A 27,046-nucleotide genomic window follows, 5' to 3' on the forward strand; every position below is an offset into this window, starting at 1 on the left:
CATAAAAAGGAGTCCATCCATAAAATGCGAACTCAAGGTGGAGGCAGACCAAAGACTTAAGTCTGAAATTCTTTAAGCCAACAATTAACAAATCCTAACAAGAGTTGGCTTTACTAACGATAGAATAAATTTCCTCCAAGAAATCGTAATTAGAATTAAAAAGTTATTTCTTGACATTTAAAGCTTTGCCATCCGAATTATTAAATTTTTTGATTTTACAAAAAAACAATGTTAGAACTTTCTTTATAAATATTAATTAAGTTAGTTTTAACCTAAAAATTTAATAAAAATATACTTCTAGAATTAATTTCACAACAGAAACATCAAGGCCAGAAAATACAATGCCACCATTTTCAACTTCCCATAGGAAGTTATTGTAATGGGTCCGATTTGTCAAATTGAAAATTTTGACATTTCTCGACGTTTCAAGGTCCCTAGAGTCGAAATAAAAGATTTTTAGAAAGATGTCTGTGCGTGCGTGTGTACGTACGTTCGTACGTTCGCGACGTTTTTTTCGTCGTCCATAGCTCAAGAACCAGAAGAGATATCAATTTCAAATACATTTTGTTATACCGATAATGAGGCAGAAAGGGCTCTCAAGAAAATTGGGCGGATGGTTTTTTACCATAGCAGTTTGCAAAAAAGGTGAAAATTTTAGTTAACCCTAAATATCTTACGAACCAAAAACGCTAGAGACTTGAATTAAATTTTATATAATATATTATTACGTTACATCAAAGAAGTATATTTTTTGAAAAAAAAATCCAATTAACGGTATTTTTATAAATCAAAAAAACTGAAAAAAATTTGTCACCTTCAAAATTTTACAACTAAAATATTATTTTATCTCCAAAACAATTTTGTGCAACGAAGAATAATGTTTTTGACATCTGATAAAATTTTGAGAAAAATCGAATTGACAGTTTTTTTGATAAAAAATAAAAATCTAAAAATAATATTACTCAAAGTTGGTAAAAATTGAATATCGATTAAAATATCTTTTCAAAAACTTGAGATTTAAGTTTCAAACTTATTTTATCTTATAAGAAATATTGTTTTCAATATTCTGAAAAATGTTGAGAAAAATCGAATTGACAGTATTCTTACAAAAAAAATAAAACCTAAAAAAAATTAACAAAAGTTGGTAAAAATTTATTTTCGACTCAAATATCTTTTCAAAAATTTGAAATATTGGCTTCAAACTAATTTTATCCTATAAAAAAATATTGTTTTCAGCATTCGATAAAATTTTGAAAGACAGTTTTTTTTTACAAAAAATAAAACTCTAAAAAAAACAATAATAAAACTTGGTAAAAATTTTACCAAGTTATTGGTAAATTACTGAATATCGAAAACAATATTTTCTGTGAAATAAAATAAGTTTGAAGCCAATATTTTTAATTTTTGTTAAGCTATTTGAGTCGAAAGTAAATTTTTACCAAGTTTTAGTATTGTTTTTTTTTTAGAGTTTCAAAATTTTACTGAATGTTGACAACAATATTTCTTATAAGATAAAATAAGTTTGAAGCCTAAATCTCAAGTTTTTGAAAAGATATTTGAATCGATATTCAATTTTTACCAACTTTGAGTAATGTTTTTTTTAGATTTTTATTTTTTATAAAAAAAACTGTCAATTCGATTTTTCTCAAAATTTTATCAGATGTCAAAACCATTATTCTTCGTTGCACAAAATTGTTTTGGAGATGAAATCATATTTTAGTAGTACAATTTTGGAGATGACAAATTTTTTTTTCAGTTTTTTTGATTTATAAAAAAAACCGTTGAATGGATTTTTTCCAAAAAATATACTTTCTTGATATCACGTTACAATATACTATATAAAATTTAATTCAAGTCTCTACCGTTTTTGGTTCGTAAGATATTTAAGGTTAACCAAAATTGTCAACTTTTTATCAAACTGCTATGGTAAAAAAACCACCCACGCAATTTTCTTGAGAGCACTTTCTGCACCTTTCTGCCTTATTATCTGTATAACAAAATTTATTTCAAATCGATATCTCTTCTGGTTCTTGAGCTATGGACGACGAAAAAAAATGCCGCGAACATACGGACGTACAAACGTACGTACACACGCACGCACAGACAGCTTTCTAAAAATCTTTTATTTCGACTCTAGGGACCTTGAAACGTCGAGAAATGTCAAAATTTCAATTAGACAAATCGGACCTATTACAATAACTTTCTATGGGAAGTTAACAAGAATTATTCTTGTTGTCATTGAGGAAGCTATAAAGGGTCTTTTGTGTTTCTTGAGTATCTTATTTCAGTGAGAATTCTAAAAAAAAAAAATTTTATAATCGCTTTTATCTTAAGTTTAGTGATTTAGAAGACAACTCCAAGACATTACTTATCTTCATTTAAAACTAGAGGTTCGCTATCATAATAATTTTGAGTTAATGCCTACTCAAGAGTTAACTTTTATAGGCAACATTTTGGAGTACGACTTTATTCTATTAGTGCACCAAGGTTTTATCATTGCTTTAGGGATTTTTCAAACATTGACATTTGTTCGCTTAACCCTGTGAAAAAAATCAAGAAAAAAATGTCAAGGGCAGAAATCGAGGTAAATTTTAAATTAAATATAAAAAAAACACAACGACTTCAAGTTAATAAAATAAGAACGTTAACACAAGCTTTCCGTGAAAAAAGAAATTTTTCCAAGCAATCTATCAGCTATTATAAATTTTATTATTTTTGATCTGAGCATTCTTGGTGTCCGATTGAGCTTCAACGACTTTTGTATGCTGTTGAACTTTAATCAAATAAAAGAACATTATCACACATAATGCAGATGTTACTGCAGACGATAAAGACTTAAGATCGTTTGTAGGTATCTAAATTCCAAAATTGAATTAAAAAATAAACACGTATTTATTGCGTGAAACGTTTAGCATAAAGATTAAATAATAATCATTATAACTCGTACCATCCAAGTTCACATTTCTCTCGAGAAAAGAGGCCATAGGCGTGCCTTTAAAAATTATAAATTGCAACAATCTAGTTTGTTGTAGATATTATCGGGATTGGAAACTAAGAGCGATGAACAAAATTCCTCAAGTAATGTGAAAGATTTTTGTATCGGGGTTCTTAAGGCCTTTAACCTAAATAATTTAATTAATTAAGATTTTAGAAATAAGATTAAACTTTATAGTGCACATGTTAACTAGGTTTCCAATTAGGGACATTTTTTAAATTGCTTTGTACATGTTTTGTAAACAATGTAAAACGCCTTCTCTATGCCCTAAAAGACTCAGACTTGACTCAGATTCTAGTGAAGTGACAATCAACTGCAATTTTAAACTTTTTTATTCGATACGATTAAATCATAGATTCGTGTAAGACTAAGTTTTTAGTATCAATATAAGAACCTCAAAATTGATTTATTATACAAATGAATCAATCACGATTATGAATTAATATGAGTAGAGCTTTAATTATCTGTTACAAAGCTTAAAGTGCTTTTAGTTAATTGAAATACAAATATTGATTATGCTATTTAAGAAAACTAAACATTTGCTTCTTTTTAAATATTCTGTTGAATTAAAATATGTTGGAACATCAAACATCAGGTACCAACTTTAATACCGCACTCTTAAGACTTTGCCATTTATTTTGCAGCTTTGACTGTTTAAAGTTTGAATATGATCAAAAGATGATAAACTGATAAAGATACATTCAATCGATTAATACATGTTTTTTGTATTTTATCTATAAATCTCGAATAATAATTAATTTATTGTTTTGAAATTAAAAACTTTATATCAAGTTATCATTTGGTTTTTAAATTGGCGTCTTATCAGATTTGAATGAGCTCAAAAGAAATCAAATATCGAATGCTATTTCAAAAAACAGGTACCATGATGTTAATAACCTCACTATTAAGAAACCAAATTGCAAGAAATTAAAATTCGATAATAATTATTTCTGTACTTATTGATTTGTTGTTTTTGTTTGAAAATTGTATAAATACTAGATGCAGTAGGTATTCAAAAACAACTTAAGAATTTGTAAAATCAATCCGGTTCATAATTATTTTAGTACATCAGGGTTTAAACATAAATCACGATTCGCATTTAAATATAAATTTATATTGAAGATCAAGGTAGCTATATAATTAAAAAGACATAAATTAACGTAGTAGTACCCGTAGCATGATGGTTAGTGCGTTGGACTGTCATGCAAAGGGTCTGGGTTCAATCCCTGCCTGTGCCACCTTAATTTAAAAAAAAATAATTTTCGCGGGTACTGCCTCTTGCGAGGAATTGACAAATCCTTCAAGAGTAATTCTTGTCATGAAAAAGTGCTTTCTCAAAAAACTAGCCGTTCGGATTCGGCCCAAAATTGTAGGTCCCTTCCATTCCTGACAACAGTACTCGCACACAGGAATGGTTGAGAGTTGTAAGTCACTAGGCCCTGGTTCACAACGGACTGTTGCGCCACCCCATTTGATTTTGAAATTAACGTACAAGAGAAAATAAGATACACGACTGGGTCGTACGAAATCGCTTATGTGTCTTTTTAAAAATATTTCCTTTATCTTAAGATTAAAAATTTACCTGCAATAAAAATAAACTTAATTTGTCTGTATTTGAAATAGTTGCGAGTTGTTTTACCCACTTTTTACGACTTGTAAAATTTTTTCAGTAATGCAAAACTTGCCATATACAAATGTAGTTCCTAAATATTGGAAGTGGAAATGGTCGTACTTATTGTGCGAAGCTAGTATTTGGTAGCATCGACTTTATTTTTGTTTACGGCTTTAGAGAGATGTCCCATTGAGTTGGTAAGACCTTCACATAGATTTCCAAGCCTTCTCAGCTACGGCCTACGCTTTCCAGGGGCCCTGCTATGTAACTCGATTCTACTTTTCATTCTATTCGAAACTCATTTCCGATTCTACTCTAAAATCGTACTAGGTATGAATGTAGAATCGGATGCCGGTTACACTAACTTGTTTTCAAAAAAATTTGAAGTTTCGAACGAGTATCGCATTGTTTGACAGTTAAAAAAAAAATCCATCAAAATTTTGGAAAAAAAATAATTATTTTAGTAATAATTATTTTTTTTCCAAAACAGACACCCTTGGAATTTGGTTCAATTTTCAAGGAACGGTATGCGCAAGTTAAACGCAGAAGAATAAAAGATAATTCCAAAATAATGGAGTTGAGTGAGAAAAAGTTTGTACTTATACATTCATATAAACGGTTGAATATTTTAACCCATTCTTAATGAAAAATATACACTTTTGCTCTAGTTTTGTTAAGGGCTATCGTCTTTCTAAAGACGGATTTATGTTCTTACGCAACACCATACTGTCCGACATGACTACTCGCAGAAGACAAAATGCTGTTCCGATTATGAGTTATAAGCAGCATTGAATTTTTTTGGGTACAAGAAGTTACTAAAATCAAATCGGTGGTGACGAGACAGTAGAATTGCACAGAAACCATGTCAAAAATATTTGCCTAAGTTTTGACTTCAATCGAAGTCATGTACCCGCTGATGATGAATTTTGAAATGAATTGGGAAAAGAAACGAAAATCCAAACGCTATTTTTGGCAACAATTACGAATTCCCGGTGTAATTGGGTGGTAGATGGAACTCACATTCAACATTTTACTTACTCTTTGACAAAAAAAAACTTCGCTCGCAAACACATTTGATGTAGAGTGATTATTTTCGATTTTGCCTTGTTTTGATTTCTACTTTCGAGTTACGTAGTTTTTCGTTTATTCGAAAGCTAATACGAATATAGTTGGCACTACTAGAACTTTTCGATTCTCGTTGGTTCGAAAGTTGTCAAAAAGGTACATAGTACCTTTCGAGCAATTTCATTGTAGAATCGAGTTACATAGTAAGGCCACAGAATCTTTCCTTGGGATCTTCCAAAATATGTTCAATTGGGTTAAGGTTGAGACACTGTGCCAATTTCTTTGCTGTTCTGCTGGTGTGCTTTATGTCATTGTCCTGCTGAAATACTCATTTCGAATTTAACACAGGACAACATGATTTCTTTTAAATGCTGCCCCGTTATATTTTGTACGAATAACGTAAGGTGCTAATGGACCTCAAGTAAAAGATTCGGCCAGTTTACTCTAGCTTGATGTCTCTAGTTTTGAATACCAATATTATATTTGCAGGGCCTAGGACGGCTAGTGAATTTGATGTTTTATTTTGTACTTCTTCGAAGAAATTCCACACCTGATTCTTGGTAAATCTTCTTCACTTCACACGTCTCATGGTTATTTTTCATTCCACGTACAACTCCCTTGTTCTCCTTTAGTGCCGAAATCTTTGTATGCCTAACAACTTGTTTTTGTATACATACAAAACAAAATTTAAGTCAAATATTTTTGATACAGAGGCTGGACTTTTTAATATTCAGCTTTGGTAGAACAACCTATATTAATGGCTTTGGACAATACACTGGAGTTAATTTACATGCTCACATTGCTTAGGTATTTGAGCGCGACTTACGATTCATGGAATGGTACTGTTCAGTCAATTACTAGCCTTCTTCCTTTTTACAGCGGATGTTCAGGCCTGTTCTAAATTCTGAACCAATAATAAAGTTAAAAAACTTAACATTTTGCTGTCCAGCGGGAATTTTTCAATTTTCAATTGCAATTAGGGGCTTCATTCAAAGTGCAGGATTTGTGGAATTAAAAATGTCCATGAGTCACTGGACGGAAATACACCACGCATTAGCGGCGGAGCAACATTTGAAGTGCATTTGATCATTGGTATGTGTGCGCCACGCTTTTTGACGACTAATTAATGGGACGAGCACGCAATTTCTCTGGTAGTGGGTGCAAAGCTTCAAGCAAGAAGGTACAATAGTCATTGGACCTATTTCTGGAAACCAAAGTCGGCAACAATGCCAAAACATGTGTCTTAAGTTCGAATTTAAATTTTTCGAAATCCACGTAAATCGAATTCCTACTAACTGCAAATTGTTCAACATTTACCAAGAACAATTCTGGAACGTTTTCGGACAACACTAAAGCCTTGAAACATTTAAGTCAATGACCAAGAACATTTCCATAATGATATATACATACATACATATCTATGTGTGTTAATATACAAAACATGTGATGCTGGTGCCAAAGCATTTCTAGAGAAAGCCATAGAAAACGTTTATATTGTTTAAAAACGACTGTTTGATGATAATGGTTTCTTTCACTTCCGCAAATTTCAACTTTTGAAAAAGAAGTTTCGAAGATAAAGCACTTCAAAAATCAACAACATGTTAGAGTAAAAGTTAAATTATTTTGTAATGTAAATAAACGATATAATTGTGATATATAGGGGGCGTGGCATCCGCCTATTTTCGTATATACAAGGTATGACTTAAAATTACCACTTCATTGTGTTTTAGAATGATACAAATTAGTAGTGACCAGTGTTTGCAAGAATATAAAGCTATTAAGATTGTGTACTCAGGGGGCATCTTTTTATCCACCCACTTTTCGTGTATTTGGTATCGTTTATATACACTTCGTATCTCATGAATAGACACAGGCTTTTTTCATTTTTTTATTGACTATATTTCCTAAACCGTTAGATATATTAATTAATTATTTTATTGCAAAATGTTGGATTAAATTAATAAATACAAGTTTTTTGGCGGTTTTTTCCGCATTTTGTGTCACATAAATATGGACAAGATCTAAATTTACATAGTGTTCTAAATCAGATAAAAGGATACTCAGATTGTTTGGGAGCTTTGTACGAGTATTATTTTGATAGAATCAGAAAGTATGGGTAAAAGTAAGGGTCTAGCCAAGGAGGAAATAGGCCAAATTCGAGCTTACCGGGATTTCGGCAAAACCATCCGTTTTATAGCTAGCAAAATTAGGAGGAATTCAAATGTTGTATATAACTACCTCAAGCACTCAGAGAGGTATGGAAAAAACACAAAGTTAGAGTCAACAAAGCCACATTATTTCAGGAAAGGCGGCCATAATGATAGCTGCTTTAAATTCAAGGCTTTCCATTAGTAAAATCAAGGCAGAAGCTGGGATAATTGCTACTAGAAAGACTGTTGCTCAAATGAAACAGAAGGCAGACCATATGCGATTTCAACAAATTAAAAAAAAAACACCAATGCTGTACGCAAGAGCCAACGTCTTAATTTTGCAACAAATCAGATCAGATAGAATCGAACTTAGCTTACCGTCGTCTTTTCCGATAAAAAAAAAATAATTTGGACGGACCTGATTGATATTGGATATAGCTGCTGTCTTCATAATTTAAGAAAAGAAGTAATGCATCTTAAAAATCGGAAAAGCAAAGGAGGCAGTGTAATAGTATGGGAAGCAATCACCTATTGCTTGACCGTGGAGCTTTATTTTCAAAGTTTTAAGATGACGGCAATTATTTAAAAACCGGTTCCGGAACGAGCTTTTCAGCAGTTTTCTGCATTATGTGGTGAACAACGATGGACTTTCCAACAGGATAATGGACAACAAAGGCCTAGATGCAGGGCCAAAATGTGAACCTTTTACCATGGCCCCCATAATCTCCTGACCTAAACATCATAGATAACGTAAGGGAATGGCTTTCAAGAAAAATCTACGAAGAAGGTAGGCAATACCAAAAAACCGAAGGGATTATTGAAACCATATAACGGTCCTGGACCAAATTTTTTGACAGCACTCTATTAATCCATACACCATACACCATAGGTTACAGAAACCAGAAGGCCACACACATTACTACAAATTATTTTAATCTATTCATATAAACCAGTATTTACCAAAACCATAAGTTTTCTTGATATTTTTTTTACTTTAAAGGACCTTACAGGTAAATGTGATACAAAGAAAATATACTTTTTATGACCCTCTTCGGAAAAACCGCTTCATGATTCATTTATTCCCATTTAGAGTTTTCCAAAAAAAAAAGTTAAGGGTTTAAAAAAATCGTCAAATAAAAAACTTAAAAAGGTTTGACCCTATTCATGTGACACGAAGTTCATTACGAACATACGAAAGATGTTTAAACATACAGACTTACGAACGTACCAAAAAACCTTTTATTAACTTCCTATACGAAGTTTTTGTAAGCGTTCCGATTTGTCGAATTGAAAATTTTACATTTCTCGACGTTTCAAAGCCTCTAGAGGCGAAATAAAAGATTTTTAGAGAGATGTCTGTGCTAACGTTTGTACGAACGTTCATGACGTTTTTTTTGTCGTCCATAGCTCAAGTAGAGATATCGACTTCAAATAAATTTTGTTATACAGATAATAATGCAGAAAGATGCAGAAAGGACTTTGAAAAAAATGTTTTTTTACCATAGTAATTTCAAAAAAGTGAACATTTTGTTTGACCCTAAATTTCTCACGAACCAATAACGCTAGAGACTTGAATTAAATTTTATATTATAAACTGTAACATGATACTAAACAAGTATATTTTTGGAAAAAAAAATCCAATTGACAGTTTTTTTTAAATAAAAACCTAAAAACCTTAACTATCTAACTTATAAGAAATATTGTTTCAAACATTCGGAAAAATTTTGAGAAAAATCGAATCGATAGTTTTTTAACAAAAAAATTAAAACCTAACAAAAATTTAACAATACGTAGTTGTTAAAAATTGATTTTCGACTTAAATAGCTTTTTAAAACATTGAGATATTGGCTTCAAACTAATTTTATCTCACAGAAAATATTGTTTTTGACATTCAGTAAGTTTCCTATAAAAATTCAACAATCCGTTTTTTCATAAAATAAATAGTAGGCAAAATTGGTAAAAATTGTTTTTCGACTAAAAACTCTTTAACAAACATTGATTTTAAAATCAAATTATTTCATCATATGCGAATTATTGTTGTGACAACTTTAAAAAAAAAAAAAAAACACAAAAATCTGCAAATTTTATAGCAAGACAAATCAACAGACGGGATGGGAAGTTATCAGAGTGGGTTGTACCCCAGCCTCTTTTATATATTTAATTGACCTTAAAACGTCGAAAATATCACTTCCTATGAGAATTTGTACACTGCAAGAAATAATTTTCACCTACAATTTCTTCGGGGATATTGACTTTAAACTTATTTTAAATTTTGTTGTTTATGTTTTGTGGAATAAAAAAAAATCTACAAAATAAATGCTAAGAGAAGAAAGTAAGAATTGAGTCTTCTTCAAATATCTCGAGACTAAGATTTCGAAATTAGATTTCGACTTCATCTTTTTTAAAATATTATTACTGAAATTAAATATTTTGTATTGAACGTTGTGAAGTTCTTTAAATGACAATTTGGCATATTACAAAAACTATTAGTTGTACGTTTTTACCAATGGAATGTTATCAGTGTGGCCAGCCTATTTGTTTTTGCAATTACTAAGATTGAAAAGTTTTCTTTAGAATTCTCTACGTTAAAGAAACCATATTAAATATTATTTTTCCAAAAAATTTAAATAAAAACTACGACAAGTAAAATTAATAACATACATAGAAAAAAGTATACCGATTATAGTCTCTAACAGAATCGTTTTTTTCTTAAAGAATAAAAGAAAATTCTACTGTTTAAAAATATTGTCCAAACTTTAATTTACAACCATTAAATTTTATTTTAATTTATAAAGACCACCAAAGCGTTTGTACAAAATCTTGAATTTTCAACACGGATCACATTACACAAATTATTCGATCATTATATTCTTATACATTCATATGGACGTGGCAACCCTGTTATTTCTGTGGAAAATAAGCTTTTTATTTGATTTCTCCACAAACAATGAGAAAGACCCACACTCTCCTCCACAATTTATCTAATGCGTCATCGAAGACTACGATTTGGTCACCAGACGGGAGCAGGCACCACCTGTGTTATTCGTTTGAGCGATGGCTCTCTCTAGTTCACGTTTGTTGGGCACGTACTATGGGCCTTCGTCGGATGTTAAAAGGTCTTGTCAAAAATCATTTCGCATATTTTCCAAACATAAAGTTGTTTTTATTTTTTCTGACATTAATTATCGTTTAATCGCACAATTTTGTAATTAATTGAGACTAATCTCATGGAACAAAATAATTAGAAATTCATAGTGGCTCCACCACCGCTCGAAAAAGCTTTTAATTTGCTTGTTGAGCGGCGGCGGAGTGAATTCACACATAATGTTAAAATTATGTGTGTATGACGAATTCGGGATGCTTAATATTTTATTTAAATTTTGTTTTTATTTATTTTTTCGTTTTTATTTTGTTTCATATTTTATTCTTTTTGTTGTTCTACGATGCGCGGTGTTTTGTTCTTGATTGCTCCGTTTTGTGTTTCACACATTTTCCACTTGGCTTCGCTTGACATCATCACAATGGGCGCCTCCGAATGATGTAAGTATATTATGACCAAAACTGAATCTAGAACTCTTGACAGCGGCCGGCGGCACATGGTGTGTTGTTGCACGCGATATTTGAATTTCAATATAAACGCATAGGTATGACAATTCTTCAGCTTTGATTGTCAGTCGAATCCGTCAGCCGGGCGACCGCGACGACAACGACGACGTCGACGATGACGGACAATTACGTCGAACGTCAAAGACGCGTATCAGAAATTTGCAGGTGATTCCTGCGTTGTTTTTCTTTGGTCTCGTTTATATTTTCAAAAAGGAGGGTGCTGAAGGGTGAACTTTTGTTGTGCTCTGATTAAAGAAAACCTCATATTAGGTGATATGTTTCATGTAGGTAATTTTGTATTTGTGGCAGACCAAATTAGATACAGCGCCGCTCGTAGCATTATTAACTATGAGCTGTCAGTGACAAGGTTGTATTTTTTTTGGTCAGATAAGATAACAAAAATAATAAAATATACGCAAAGGTATTTCATATTTCAGTTTTAATGATGTTTATACCTTAGCCAAAGTTCCAAATTGTATAGAAATCGAAATACCAATAATAATTATCGATATTATTTATTTAATCAGAAAAACTGACATATGGAGAGAAGCTTATTGATGTATAGGTCTTGATATCCAATGAAGGAATATATATCTAGTTTTTTCGTTTCTCAAAGGTCTGCATCTCTTAGGTTTCATTCAAGTTTGGGCATAAGTGTAGGAGTCGTCATCTTAATTATCAATCTGAACTTTCTTTTAAGTTTACAGGAGCAAAAATCGTGGCGTACTTTTCTTTTATGTGAAATAAATTTCATTTTACATAATTAAAGAATAAATGAGAAACTACACTTAAAAGTTCTAAGTATCTTAGTTATTTGCACAAGTTTAAATAAGTTTTTGGATTTTCCAATAAGAGGTTTTATGTTGGTACTTATTTTAAAGGCAGTTGTGTGACCATTCATATCCCACTTTAAATGTTACTAAAAGTTTTACAAAATATTGACAAAACCATTTTGTGTAAGATAAAAATAATTTGAAATCAATATCGTTCTTTGTTCTCAATATACTTGAGTCGAAAACTATTTCTTATCAGTTTTTAGTTGTTTTTGTAGGTTATAGTTATTTTTATAAGATGTCAATTGGATTTTCTAAATAATAACTTAAATTTAACTAAAATATTTTTTATTTAATAAAATAAGTTTGATTAAAATGTAGAAACCACTTTTTAACAATTTTTATTACCATTTTTTTAAAGTTTCTTTTTCTTTTAGAAAAATGTCAATTGGATTTTTCTTAGAAAGTTACTTAACCGAAATAAACAAATTTCTACTCACTACTTTAATTGGTTCTCGAGATATTGGAGTCCAAAATCAGTTTTTACTAATTTGGTGTTGTACTGTTTTTAGATGTTTATTTTTAGAAAATTGTTAAAAACTATGTTTTTTTAAGAAAAAATCCGTTTTAAGCCAATTCTAATATTATTAACGTGAAAGTCAGCTTGTTTGCTTGTTTGTTTGTCCGTCCTTCACGTCGCAACGGCACAATATTATGACATGATTTTTTGTGTGGAGGTAGTTTTGAGGCTAGATTGCGTTTTAAGCTACTTTTTATCGTGATGAAATATTTCATTCACAGCTCATTCGAGAAGATCCGTAGGTAAAAGTTATAAATTAGATTTTCATATATTCGTGTTCTTTTTTTAGAACACTAATTCGTAGCATATCATTAGGTGCTGCCTGCTTTTGGAGCTATCATCGTTGCCTTGAATCAGGCGTTTCTTACAATTGCATTTATGCATTTTAGCATTTAATAATTACAATTGTAATTTGTAATTATTCAATGATGGTAATTAAAAATCGATGACAAGAAAGATTTTTATAATTTAGCACAGAGTAATTCTGTACTTATTGCAAGTACTTTAGAGAGTAAGTGATTCTATGAGATCAATCTTTTTTCGCACTCGTACTGTGGCAAGAATCCTAAGAGATCTAAACACACATAAATCCGCTGGTCCGGATGGTATCCCCGCTATTGTTCTGAAGAAAGTTCTTCAACGCTGGCAAAACCACTGCGTAAGCTTTTTCATCTATCCTACTCCTCAGGTCTCGTTCTGAGCGGATGGAAAATGGCATTTGTCCAGCCTATTTCCAAAAAAGGCGGATCTTCCACACGTTCTAACTACCGACCATTTGCACTTTAGTCCCTTCTTTCCAAGGTCATGGAAACGCTGATTAGTTATCAGCTCAAGAAATATCTTGAAGATCGAAAGCTTCTTAATGACCGGCAATACGGCTTTCGTAGCGATAGGTGCACTAGTGATCTCATGGTTCATTTCACCGAACAGTGGAGCAAATATTTACATCGTTTTGGAGAAAGTAAGATTATTGCACTTGATATTTCAAAAGCATTTGATAGGGTTTGGCATCAGGCTCTCTTATCGAAAATGCCTGCTTTCGGTTTTCATGAATCACTGATTCATTGGATTAGTAATTACCTTGCGGATCGTTCAATACAAGTAGTATTGGATGGATTCAAGTCTGAAGACAATAAAATAAATGCTGGTGTGCCCCAGGGCTCTGTTTTATCTCCAACACTCTTTCTCATTTTTATTAATGATCTACTGTCTGCAACACCTAATCAAATAAATTGTTTCGCTGACGATAGTACTCTTAGCTTTTCATATTCGTTTTCAGATTCACATCCCTCTTCTTCGGATGTGGAACAGCAACGACAAAATATGATAAGCTCATTAAATTCCGACCTAAACAGCATTGTTCAATTGGGATTAAAAAAAACCGCGTGGAATTTAATGTTTCGAAAACCCAATGCTGTCTTGTATCGTTAAAGCGTGATATACCCCCTTTGCCATTATCCATGGATGGCACTTGCATCAATGAGACTGAACACCTCGATATTCTTGGTATGTGTGTCACCAACCACCTCTTGTGGAATGATCACATACGTGATGTCGCCAAAAATGCCGCAAGGTGTTTGGGTTTCCTTAGGCAATGCAAGAATATTTCACCCCTTCTGATCTGGCTATTATCTAAATACGTCCAAAGCTTGAGTATAACTCCCATCTCTGGGCTGGGGCTCCTGCAACTTACTTAAGCCTCTTGGATATTATTGAACGTAGAAGTTCATTTACTTCGCTTGAACATCGTCATAGGGTCTCTTGTCTGACACTTCTTTAATGTTATTTTAACGGCTTATGCTCTAGTGAAATAGCCAGTTGCATTCTTCCCCTTAAACAGTTCAACCGTAATACTCGCGCTTCTAGGAATGTTCATCAGTATACCCTCGAGCCCAACTTCAGCCGTACTGTCAAATACAGAGATTCGTTCTTTAGCCGTACTACGCGAAAATGGAATGCCTTACCACACTCTATCTTTCCTAGTCATTGCAATATTCAGGAATTCAAAACCGATGTGCACCGACATCTCCATTTTTTGTTTGCAAAATATTGGATATTTCTTTCCAGTTCTTTGATTTATAAAACATATTTATTTGGTTAATTCTTTTTTAAATTTAATGCCACTTTGGTATCACATCACAATGTATACGATTATCCATTTTGCGGTTTCAAAAGTAAGCGGAAATAAAATAAAGGCTGATTTCTTAAAAGCTATAGGAAAGTTTTTCAAAAAAAAAAAACACATACAATTCAGAAAAATGCTTGAAATCTGTACTTGAATCGATAGTACGGTCCATATAATATAATGTTTGAAGATTATTTCATGCAAATGTTGACCTTGACTGCGCCTCATATGGTTCATTCGCTTAGTCCAACTTCGGCATACTCTTTCCAAATTAAAGGGGGCCTGTCTGTTTATGCGTGAGCTTTAACATAGCCCCACAATTAAGGCGTAAAATCGCACGATCTAGGCGGCCAATTGACCGGTCCCGAACGTGAAATAAAATGTTCACCAGACTCGCCTCTCAATAAGTCCATTGTTGCGCGTGCTGTGTGGCATGTGGCACCGTCTTGTTGAAACCACATGTGATGCAAGTCATTGCATTTTGGACAAAAGTTGCATATCATCTCTCGGTAGCGCTCACCATTCACAGTTACATAACGATTCGCATCATCTTTCAAAAAGTACGGGCCAATTATGCCACCAGCCCAGAAACAGCACCAAACTGTGACTTTTTCTGGATGCATTGGTAGCTCTTCCACTGCTTCTTGCTGATATTCACTCCAAAATCGACAACTCTGCTTATTTACGTACCCATTGGTACCAAAAGTGAGCTTCGTCGCTGAACACAATTGTTCGGTAAAAAAGATCTTCGGACAACTTTCTAAGAGCTAATTCACCAAAAAATTTACGTTGCAGTAGGTCGTTCGGCTTTAATTCTTGCTCCAGCTGATCCTTCCGCAAAATTGTCAATTTTGTTGAGTAACAGAGGCCCAATGGCGACAAATCGCTAATTGATGGTCATCATTAACACTGGTGCGAAATTCAGTCACAATAGCCCGAATAGCCGCTTCAGTGAGTTGATTAAACTGACATTAAAATGAAAGAAGCTCGCAATGACCTTTCTTAACAGAGCACGCATTTTGATAATAAAATTCAATGATTTGCAAGCGTTGTTCGTTTGTAAGACGATTCATGGTTAAATTATAGACCAAACTGAAGGTGTTTGACAGTGACACAAAACACGAAACGTGCATCAGCTGTTCAACCAGTGTTGCCAAAAAGATACTAGCTAAAAAATCACCCTTTATTATAAATGTTGAACCTTGACATTGGGTGTGAAAAACTACACCATTTAAATTACCACCACACGAATTGTTGCAAGCATCGATTCTTTTGAGGTAGTTTTCCACCACTTTTTGACACATACTGGGCCGGTATGTCAGCCATAACTTGACGAATGTTGGTTTTAAAGTTCAAGAGTTAAAGGTTGACAAAAAAAGCAAAAAAGTCCAGCATACATTCTCATAGTCGAATTCTTGAATATGAGACAAAAAAAAGTCTGACGAATATACGACATTGTCAATGGTCAGCTGGCTTCAGTTGTTGTGTGAGCTGGACTTTCTATAGATGTAGGTGTAGATCCAAATTCAGTCCTAATTCCGACAATCTTATTCCGAGGAATCGACACATTCGGGTCTTCGGCAACACTTTCAATTATAACAGCGATATTTTCAGTGGTACGAGCGAAACGATGGTGCTCAAGCCTTACAATACCTGAATCCAGTCTCTTCAAATTTCTTCATAATTTTGCCAATTGCTTGCGCAGTTGGACGGTTATGTAAATTTTAAACTCCTTTTAAAGCACGTTATGTGGCTGTGCCATTCTTGTAGTAGGTTTTAATAATTTTCTTAAATGTCAGGCTTTCAACTGAACAAAAAATTGGTTTAACAATTTAGTTTGAAAGATTTTGAATTCCAGCCCTATACTTTTAAAACTTGTTACAATATCAAATTTTATTTAAGTCACTATGTGAAAACGGACTTCATTACTGAAGTTGATTTTTTGATAAAAGTTTGCATCATTTTATTGTATGTCAAGGAACTAATGAGTTATCGGCTTGAGTTTGTATGTCAACTTTAAATTCTTAAAGCTTCAGAACAACCTCAAAGTGCTTTAGGTTTACGAACCTTGACTAATTTCAGACAATTTTAAAGCGGTCCTAAAAAGTGTTTCTTTCCCATTTTTAATAACGGTGTTGTTTGGTTTGTCGAATGTCAAAGGATCATTCAAGTTTGAAACATTTACATAGACCGAGAAAAAGTCTGCAACTCACAGACAAATAGCCCAACGACGACGATTGACTTGAGGGAAGGTATGATGGAATCCAATTCATTTTTATTTCTACTGAAGTTTATTATTAGAATTGATTAAAACCTAAAATATTGTCGACACGAAAAACCTTAGTAAAAATATTGTGCTTACTTTGAGACTATAAAATCGCAGACAGAGTTATTAATTCTTCAATTGTAGAAATTGCGTGTTAATAAACGATAAGTTATAATGTTTTTCGGACCACAAGTTGTCGAATCGATAAATTCTCTCAATTTAGCCCACTAGAAAAACATAGTTCGATGGGTTTGGAATGAAGAATTCAATTCAAATAATTGCATGAGAATAACTTTATGAGCGAATCAGAAACAAGTTCTTCCAAGGTGCGAGGTGACTCTGTACCTTAATAAAAATATAAAAACTTTAATGATATTTATTATAAATAGAAACACAAACAAATGACAAACAACTATAGAATAACTTAGAAGATCATCACAGGGAAATGCAGTTGCATAAATAGTTTTTTGTATTTATTAGACTTTAAGTTATATCTATGTACAGATGTGGCTTATACTTAAATGTTATTACCAAAGAAATTTTATTAGTTGACTAATTATTATTTGGCACAACTTAACAATTGGAGAATGCACAGATGTGACTTATACTTAAATTTTATTACCAAAGAAATTTTACTAGTTGACTAATTATTATATGACACAACTTAAAAATTGGAGAATCGAAATTTATATGATTATACTGGCTGGCCCGGCGAACTTTGTTCCGACTTAAAGGCAATAAATGAGTATATTTTTTGAATTTTATATTTTTTTTATTAGAACAAACAAAACAAAAATCAATTACCTACAATAATCATTCAGGTTGCTCTTTACTTAAGTAGCTTGTGATACACGACATTTTTTGTTTTATTATCAGGCGCGGAAACAAATAACGCAGATGGCAACATTGACTATTGACTATAGGAAAAACATGGATGTTTTAGATTCAAAACCCAAACTCCTAAGGATTGGCCTAGTGAGTTGTTTATGGACATGAGTCATGACAAATGGAAGACTGATCGGATATTGAAGTCTTCTAAATTAAAACGGCATGCCGGTTGGGATAATCGGGATTCTCGGAATGAGAACTTCCTCACCTTTGAATTTTATTTTCAGTATAATCGTGTAAATAGCATTGTGCGGCTCATCCGAGGAGTCCAAAACTGTAATTATATATTTGGTGGCTTTATCATTTAGGAAGCAATCAATAGATTTGAATGAACGCATTGCTACAAAGATCTTATTTTCAATTATGTAGTGCTGGTAATTAACATCTTTATTCTTAGCCGCTAAAATTTCTTGCTCACTCAAACATTCATAATTTTTGCAAATACATCGTTAATAAGTTTGTCTTTTGATCAGACAAAATTACAGAAATTATTTGGGAATGATATCATTTCACTCGATTCATTGACAGGTACTTGACTATTACCAATTGTCACAATTGCTCAGAGAAATCTTCAGCAGATCATTAAGCAATGCAACTCCCGTATTTGTTGTCAGCTGCAACTTCTTCACATAGCCTCATAGAGTTGACGATTTGGGTCAAGTGTTTATTTCGTCGGCAGCCGTAGATCTTTCTTTCCATTTGTTTCGCCACAAAGCAATGAATACAATGGCTCAGGTGTCGAAATCAACAATTGCAATACCACTTTACCACTAACACAGCATAATCCGGGCGTTTCTCCTAGTTGTTATCATTGCTGCAATCGTATTGAAAGACTGCTCGATTCAAATTTGCACTTGATAAATCTCTTCTTCTGCGTCACAAACATTATCTATTTGTTGACCTCTGTTGTTCGCTCAACGATTTTGCATTGCCAACCGAACCGTTTCACCAGGCTGTGATTGAGAAGCACGAAGTCGAGCCATACTAAAGCGTTCTTCTTCAGTAGTTTCATTTGCAGTGTTTCGTATCCTTTTTGCATTACGGCTTTATCGGGAAAGATTCTATTGACTTGGTCGCTGCATTGTTTATTAAACTTTTCGTATTTCACCTACAAATTTATTGCACACCTCAAATTTTCAAGCAATCATTCATAGTTTACCACCTTTTATAGTTCAATTCATTTTTCTGTCATTTGCCTTTTTTTATTCCAAGTCTGATTTTTTTTTGTTATACCACGTTTTATAGTGACAGTCGTTTTATCTTAAGTCAATTGGGAACGCTGTCGAACGGAATAAACAGTATACTATTTCCGTCTCCTCGCTCTAAGCTACCCACATTTGGATAGCTGATTTTGAGAGGTTCCAGGTTCTCTATTTTGGATGGTAAAAGAATCCACGAATCCAAGTGGGACATTTCGAGCAACAATCGCTGCCATTTCTACAGTATTGTATTGTTCTTCACGATTGAATTCAGTATCTATTAAATGAGATGCATTTCGATTTGGTACCGAAATGACTGAGTGGTAAGTTTGCAATGATGACGCTATGATCCTCAATACCAATCAATGCTTCATTGTATATAGCTTCACTTAATACTATCGGAAGATCGTTGCACCGTGTACGATGTGGATGCAACTAAACCATAGCACTTAGGAATATAAAAAATAGATAAAAACCTATTCTCAGACCTACCGAACGTATATGCAAAATTTTATGGAAATCGGTTAAGCCGTTTCAGAGGAGTATGGCAACTAACACTGTGACAGCAAAATTTTATATATTAGATTTGTGTCCTAGCCCTTACCTCAACGGGTTAGGTCTTGAGTTTTCCAGTTATTAGGATCTATTGGTTTCTAGTGTTCTTAGAGTTACTTAGGTTCCCCGGGTTCCTAATGCTTCCTGGGTTATTTGTTTTTCCGAGTTCTTAGTGTTCCTAGGGTTCCCCCGATTCCAAGTGTTTGCAGGGTTCCTAATGTTTCTAAGGAATATTTAGCTCCCCGAGTTCCTAAGGTTCACCGGGTTCCTTGTGTTAACAGGGTTCCTTATCTTCCCTGGGTTATTTGGTTCCCGGGGTTTTTAATGTTCCTAGGGTACCTAGATTCCCCGGGTTCCTAATGTTCGCAGGTTTTTAAATGTTCCCCGGGTTCCTAGTGTCTTTAAGGTTCCCCGGACGGACTTACAAAAAAATAAACTTCATATTCTTCACATCTCACACAAATATAAAAATAAATTCGAAAGACCTTGCAAATTATAGTCGCAAGAAAATTATCGCTTGTCTTGACTGGGCCGTACTCGTAACACACAATTTATTTGCTTTATTACAAAAGCTTAATTAATGCTTTCGTCATTTTCATCATCTGACACACACTGTGAGCACTTACTGGTATTAATCTGAAACGATCTTGAACTATAAGCTATGACGCGTCTTCCAATAAAAGGTTTCATTTTTAGTTTAGCTTATAGCAAGCGTCAAACTACGATCAGGGGCTCATCATAAGTGCATGTCTTAGTTATTAGTAGGAGAATAATATAATTAAACCCTAACAAACTTATACATTACAAAACATAATTAACATTTAACGTGAACTATCACAGAACAACAACCTTATTAAGATTTAAATCTATCGATGAACAGTTTAAGATATGTATATAAAATGCTTATTCGACTTAAAGCTTCATTCTTTCCAAAGTTAGTTCTATGGAAGCCAATATGTATAAAATCAAATGTACGCAGGTGATGAGTTCCGCCTCGGTATAGCAAAAAAAGTGCATCAATTTCATTGATGAAGAAATATTAAGTCTTTATTAATACGCCTTTGATGGGAAGATTGCATTTGAAGAAGCTGAATACGATGTTCATAGGAAGGCAGATCATAAGGATCATCCCAATGAAGACATTTTAGATCAAAGCAAATGAAATTATGTTGAATTGATTCAATACGTTTTCTATGAATTTCGTAATAGGGTAGGGAGTCCATACCTGCAAAGCATATTCAAGATTATGACGAACATGACAATTGACAATTGAAAGAGTAACATAGGGATCATTGTACTCCTTTGCCCAGCCTCTAATGAAACAGAGTATAGAACTTGCTTTATTAACAATAAAATTAATGTGATGTATAAATTCTAAGTTGGAACCGAAATGAAGACCTAAATGTTCAAATCGTAGACATGTGCATTCAAGAGGACACAAGCGTCCACAGGTTTTTCTCAAAACCCACCTCTGTCTATCAACTCCTACTCTCACCTCCCCGCGGTGAACATCGGGTGCCTAGTACCTCAACTGGAGATTGGGTTCCAACCCCAGTGGAAAGTTGTTGGGGGCAGCAAACGAGAGAGGGGGGGAGAGGTGTTTCCACTAAGGCACCTCTCCTTACCCAGGCGGCAGCGGACGAATTCTCGAGATAGAATCAACGGTGGCGTCTACAGTTCCAGTAAGGTCGAACTACTTAGTGAACACCTTATAGGGCTTCTTCGACATATTCGGAGCCCAGGCCTAAAAGGAGCGGTTCATCCGGCTCCCCTTCCTTGGAGTTATACTAAGGATCTGGCCCTCCAGGTTGGGGGTTGTGCCGTCGGGGTGACTTCCTGGCCACGTAAAAACATCATAGTTTCGAAGCAACAACAAGCCTCGGATACGGACGGATTCACTGTTGACAACCCACGCAAACGAAATAAGGACAACGAACTTCGGATATGTACGTGGAATGTTAGGTCCCTTAACAGACCACGTGCAGCCGAACAATTAGCGGAAGCCCTAAACTGCTGCAAGGCAGATATTACAGCCATCCAAGAAGTGCGGTGGGATGGACCGGGCAAACGCAAACTAAAAGACTGCGATATCTACTACGGCGACTGCTACCGAGTACAAAGACAGCGTCTATTTGGGTGTGGATTTGTTGTTGGAACTAGGCTCAGGCAAAAAGTCTTGAGTTTCAACAGTGTGAGCAAGCGCATCACGACAATCCGCATCAAGGCTAAATTCGCCAACATAAGCCGCGCGCATGCCCCAACAGAGGAGAAAGATGAAGACACCAAAGACATATTCTTCGAGCTCTTGGACAAGGCATATGAGCAGTGCCCTTAAAATTGTCTTAGGAGATTTTAATGCCAAGCTAGGAAGAGAAGACATCTTTGGTGGCATAATCGGGAGATACAGCCTGCACGACACTAGCTGGTAGCTAGTACGCAGTTCACGCATCTTAATATCCACAAGGGGACATGGAAATCTCCTGATCAATCAACCGTCAACCAGATTGGCCACATTGCGATCGACGCACGACACTGCTCCAGTATCCAGGATATCCGAACATTCCGAGAGGCCAACATTGACTCGGACCACTACCTCGTTGTAGCCAAGGTACGGCTACGGATATCCCGATCCAAGCCAAAACAAGGAAGTACTGTGAGAAGATTCGACGTTAGACGGCTACAATCGGAAGAGACTGCCATGTACTTTTCCGATCGAGTCTCTAATAACCTCCTAAGGAGTCCTATGCTTCCTGCATTAAGCATTGAAAACCAGTGGCAACATTGCCTTGCAGCCATCAGAGATGCCGCCTCTGAAGTGCTAGGTTTCACACGGCCACCACAGCGAAACCCCTGGTTTGACGACGAATGCCGGCAAGCTCACGCAGCGAAACAAGAGGCATACAAAACGGCGCTGCACAAAAGGACGAGAGCTGCTCGCGAGCTCTACGAGCAGAAGAGGAGAGAGGAACACCGGCTTCTTAGACGGAAAAAAAGAGAGCATGAGAAGCGCGCGATCGAGGAGATAGAGGGATGTCACAACAGGAATGAGGTTCGTAAATTTTACCAAAAGGTAAAAAAAACCTCCCAAGGGTACCAGCCACGAACCGAAGCCTGTAAAGACGATCAAGGGAACATCGTAGTAGAACCACAGTCGATGCTGAGAATATGGAAAGATCACTTCTCCAAATTATTTAACGGCGATGACGAACCGAATTCCGCTGTAAGGGAGATAGAACCACTCAACCTCGGCGACGCAGATCAACAATTCCGCCCACCCGACCTTGACGAAGTGAAGATAGCTATATCTAAACTTAAGTCAAACAAAGCTGCTGGAGCTGACGGCATCGCCGCCGAACTATTCAAAGCAGCAGGCGATGACTTGGTAGGGAGCATGCAATAACTCATCTGCAAAATTTGGTCGGAAGAAAGCATGCCTGCATGCATGAAAGGAGACCCTCTAAACTGCGCCAACTACAGAGGCATCAGTCTCCTTAACATTGCGTATAAGATCTTCTCTGCAGTATTATGTGAACGTCTGAAGCCATTCGTCAACAACCTGATTGGTCCTTATCAGTGTGGCTTCAGACCAGGAAAGTCCACTATCGACCAAATATTCACACTACGACAGATCTTGGAAAAAACCCAGGAGCTTCAAATCGATACCCACCATCTCTTTATCGATTTCAAAGCCGCGTATGATAGCATCTATAGGGAAGAGCTCTACCGAGCAATGTCTACTTTTGGCATCATTGTCAAACTTATCCCTTTGTGCAAAATGACGATGGAGAATGCACGCTACTCTATCAAGGTCGGAAAAGATCTCACCGATGCATTTGGTGTCAAAAAAGGTTTTAGACAAGGCGATGCACTGTCATGCGACTTCTTCAACATCGTACTGGAAAGAATTGTGCACAACTCAACCGTCAACACTAGAGGCACAATCTTGCAAAGGTCCATCCAATTGCTCGGATACGCAGATGATATTGACATAATTGGAAGATCAAAGCGTGATGTCAGTGGAGCGTTTTTAAGCATTGCGACGGAGTCGGAAAAAGATGGGTTTAGTGGTCAATGAGGGCAAGACCAAGTATATTCTGTCATCGAAAAAAGGACACTGAACGACGACTTGTTGGACAAAACGACACCATGGACAGCTATAACTTTGAGGTAGTTAAGAACTTTGTCTACCTAGACATCGCTATTGATACAGACAACGACACCAGCGCTGAAATCAAACGAAGAATAACTCTTGCAAATCGCTGCTTCTTTGGACTTAGAAGGCAATTGAGAAGTAAAGTCTTCTCTCATCATCATCCCGGTTCTCATTTATGGCGCTGAGGCCTGAACCCTGTCAAAGAAAGATGAGAGCGTCTTAGGATGCTTCGAGAGAAAAATTCTTCGGGTGATTTTTGGTCCCGTACGCATAGATGGAGAATGGAGGAGAAGATATAACGACGAAATGTACGGGCTGTACAGCGACACTGACCTAGTTAGCAGAATTAAGGTCCAACGGCTTAGATGGCTAGGTCATGTAGAGCGGATGGACATCAACGCTCCAGCCCGGAAGGTCTTCGAATCCAATCCCGAGGGACGGCGCAGTAGAGGAAGACCGCGACTCAGGTGGCGCACCCAGGTGGGAGAGGACCTCAACCAACTTGGCGTGCGAAACTGGAGACAGCTAGCTAGGGACCGAGCTGGCTGGAGACGCTTGTTGGTTGAGGCCCAGGTCCGCCCCGGACTGTAGCGCCACCTTAAGTAAGTAAGTATGTAAAAAGACCTAAATCTTTAAATGTGGAAACTCGACAGAGTTTTTGCTGCGATATTTTTTGTTTTTTAGTAAAAAGTATTGTGTGGCATTTAAAGGGTTAAGGGCAAGGCTATTTTTCCCACACCAAAATGTGAAACTATCAATGTCGGTTTGGAAAAAAATACGATCATGGGTAGACTTTATTATTTTAAAAATCTTCATGTCAGTAAAAATGAGAACTTTATAGACAGGATGAACAGAAAATGGCCAAGATGCTTACCCTGGGGAACACCAGATTGAGCAACAAAAGGTTTAGAAAGACAATTTCTAAATTTTACCTTATATGATCTGTTTTCATTGGATGATTTGATACAGCTAAGAAAAATGGTGGAAAACCAAGAGCTAAAAATTTAAATAAAATGATTCCTTGGCTAATTTGGTCAAAAGTCAAAACGGTATATGCACAATCAAATTCCTAACCTTGTTGAAAACGTTTGAACATATGTTCCAGAATGTGTTGTGTGGTGTTGTTTTATGCGTTTACAGCGGATCCTAGGTAGACGAAGTCCTTGTCTACCTCAAAGTTACGTCTGTCGATTGTGATGTTTTGACCAAGACGTCGGTGTTGTATGTCCTTTTTTGACGACAGCATGTACTTTGTTTTGCCCTCATTAACCGTTAAACATATTTTTGCGGCCTCTGCCTCAATACTCACAAAAGCATGAAATCACGCTGAGTTCTTCCGATTATGTCAATGTCATCAGCATATGCCAGTAATTGGATAGACTTTTGAAAGAAAGTGCCTCTAGTGTTGACGTGTGAGCTCTGCACTATTCTTTCAAGCACGATATTAAAAAAATCACATGACAGCGCATCACCTTGTCTAAAACCTTTTTTGACATCGAAAGGTTCTGTTAAGTTGTTTCCAACCTTTATGGAGCAACGTGAATTCTCCATGGTCATCCTGCACAACCGTACAAGTTTGGTAGGGATGCCAAAACTAGACATAGCTCTATACAGCTCGTCCCTGTATATGCTGTCATATGCAGCCTTGAAATCGATGAAAAGATGGTCTGTGTCGATTTGGTATTCTTGGGTTTTTTCCACGATCTGCCGTAATGTGAATATTTAATCATTTGTGGACTTTCCTGGTCTAAAACTACAGTGATAAGGACCTATAAGGTTGTTGACGATGGGCTTTAAACGTTCACATATTACGGCAGAGAAGATTTTATAGGCGATGTTAAGTAGACTGATCCCCAATAGTTGGTGCAGCTTAGAGGGTCTACTTTTTTCAGGATCGGGCAAACAATACTGAGGTTCCATTTATCGGGCATGCTTTCTTCCGACCATATCTTACAGATAAGGTGGTGCATGCTCCTAACCAACTTATCTCCAACTGCTTTAAAGAGCTCGGCATTGAAGCCATCCGCTCCAGCGGCTTTAAAAGACTTCAGCTTAGATATGGCAATCTTTATTTCGCCTAAGTCGGGAGGACAGGATTGCTGGCTTTCGTCGTCTATGTTGAATGGATCATACTGCCTGACAGCTGAATTAAGTTCGTCGTCGCCGTTATACAGTCTGCAGAAGTGGTCCTTCCATATCCTCAGCATTGACTGCGGTTACACTATGATGTTTCCACTTTTGTCTTTGCAGCCTTCGGTTCCAGAATTATGTACCTATGAATTTCGTTTCACCTGTTCATAAAACTTTCGAACTTCATTCCTGCTTTTAAACCTCTCAACATCTTCGACCGCACGCTTCTCATGCCCTCGCTTTTTCCTTCTGAGATGTCGGCGTTCCTCTCGCCTCTTCTGCTCATAGAGCTCATGAGCACTCTCATCCTTTTATGCAGCGCCGCTTTGCGTGCCTGTTGTTTAGCTGCATTTGCCTGCCGACATTCCTCATCAAACCAGGGGTTCCTTGTTGGTGGCTGTTTGAAACCCAGCACATCAGAGGCGGCTTCTATGTTTGCATCTTGGCAATGCTGCCACTGGTTTTCGATACATTGTGTTGGCAGCAGAGAACTTCGAGAGAGGTTACTTGTAACTCGGTCGGAAAAGGATTTGGCGATCTCTGGCGATTGTAGCCGTACGACGTTGTATCTTCTCCCAGCACCTCCCTGTCTTGCCATGGGTCTGGAAATCCGAAGTGCTACCTTGGCTACAACGAGGTAGTGGTCCGAGTCGATGTTAGCTCCTCGGAAAGTTCCGAGAAGTTCCGGAAGAAACTTGTTTGTTCTTTTTTAAAAAATTTCTTAAGTCCATGGTGTTTCTTACTTTTGTTTTAAAAAGGCGTGAAAATTTCATCGCTAATATTAAACAAAAAAAAACGATTAATAAAGCGTACTTAAAGACAATATTTAAAAAGAAAAAAGACTTTAACCACATTATTGAGAGCTGTTTTACCTCAATATACAGACTACACCATCCCTCAAATGCAATTCGCCAGAAATTTTCAGATTACCATACCTTTCAGATATTTC

At 35.6% G+C, this 27,046-nt stretch overlaps 1 protein-coding gene across 7 annotated transcripts in view; it reads left to right on the forward strand.

Annotated features, from left to right (window-relative positions):
* Positions 1–27,046, forward strand: part of LOC129938784 (beta-glucuronidase) — an 82,122-nt gene that overhangs the window by 42,941 nt on the left and 12,135 nt on the right. For 2 of the 7 annotated variants that reach the window (XM_056046532.1, XM_056046536.1), the window contains exon 1: positions 11,046–11,362. The exons of 4 other annotated variants lie outside the window; for them this stretch is intronic. Coding sequence is in view for 1 of the 3 variants with exons in the window: in XM_056046535.1 (XP_055902510.1) it covers positions 10,914–10,938 (25 nt within the window). In the remaining 2 variants the exon portion in view is untranslated. Of the gene's footprint in view, positions 1–10,841; positions 10,939–11,045; positions 11,363–27,046 lie in introns of those variants that run through there. One more of the 7 variants, XM_056046535.1, reaches the window with a different exon arrangement.

The sequence above is a fragment of the Eupeodes corollae genome, chromosome 1, assembly GCF_945859685.1.
Source record: "Eupeodes corollae chromosome 1, idEupCoro1.1, whole genome shotgun sequence".
Lineage (NCBI taxonomy): Eukaryota > Metazoa > Arthropoda > Insecta > Diptera > Syrphidae > Eupeodes > Eupeodes corollae.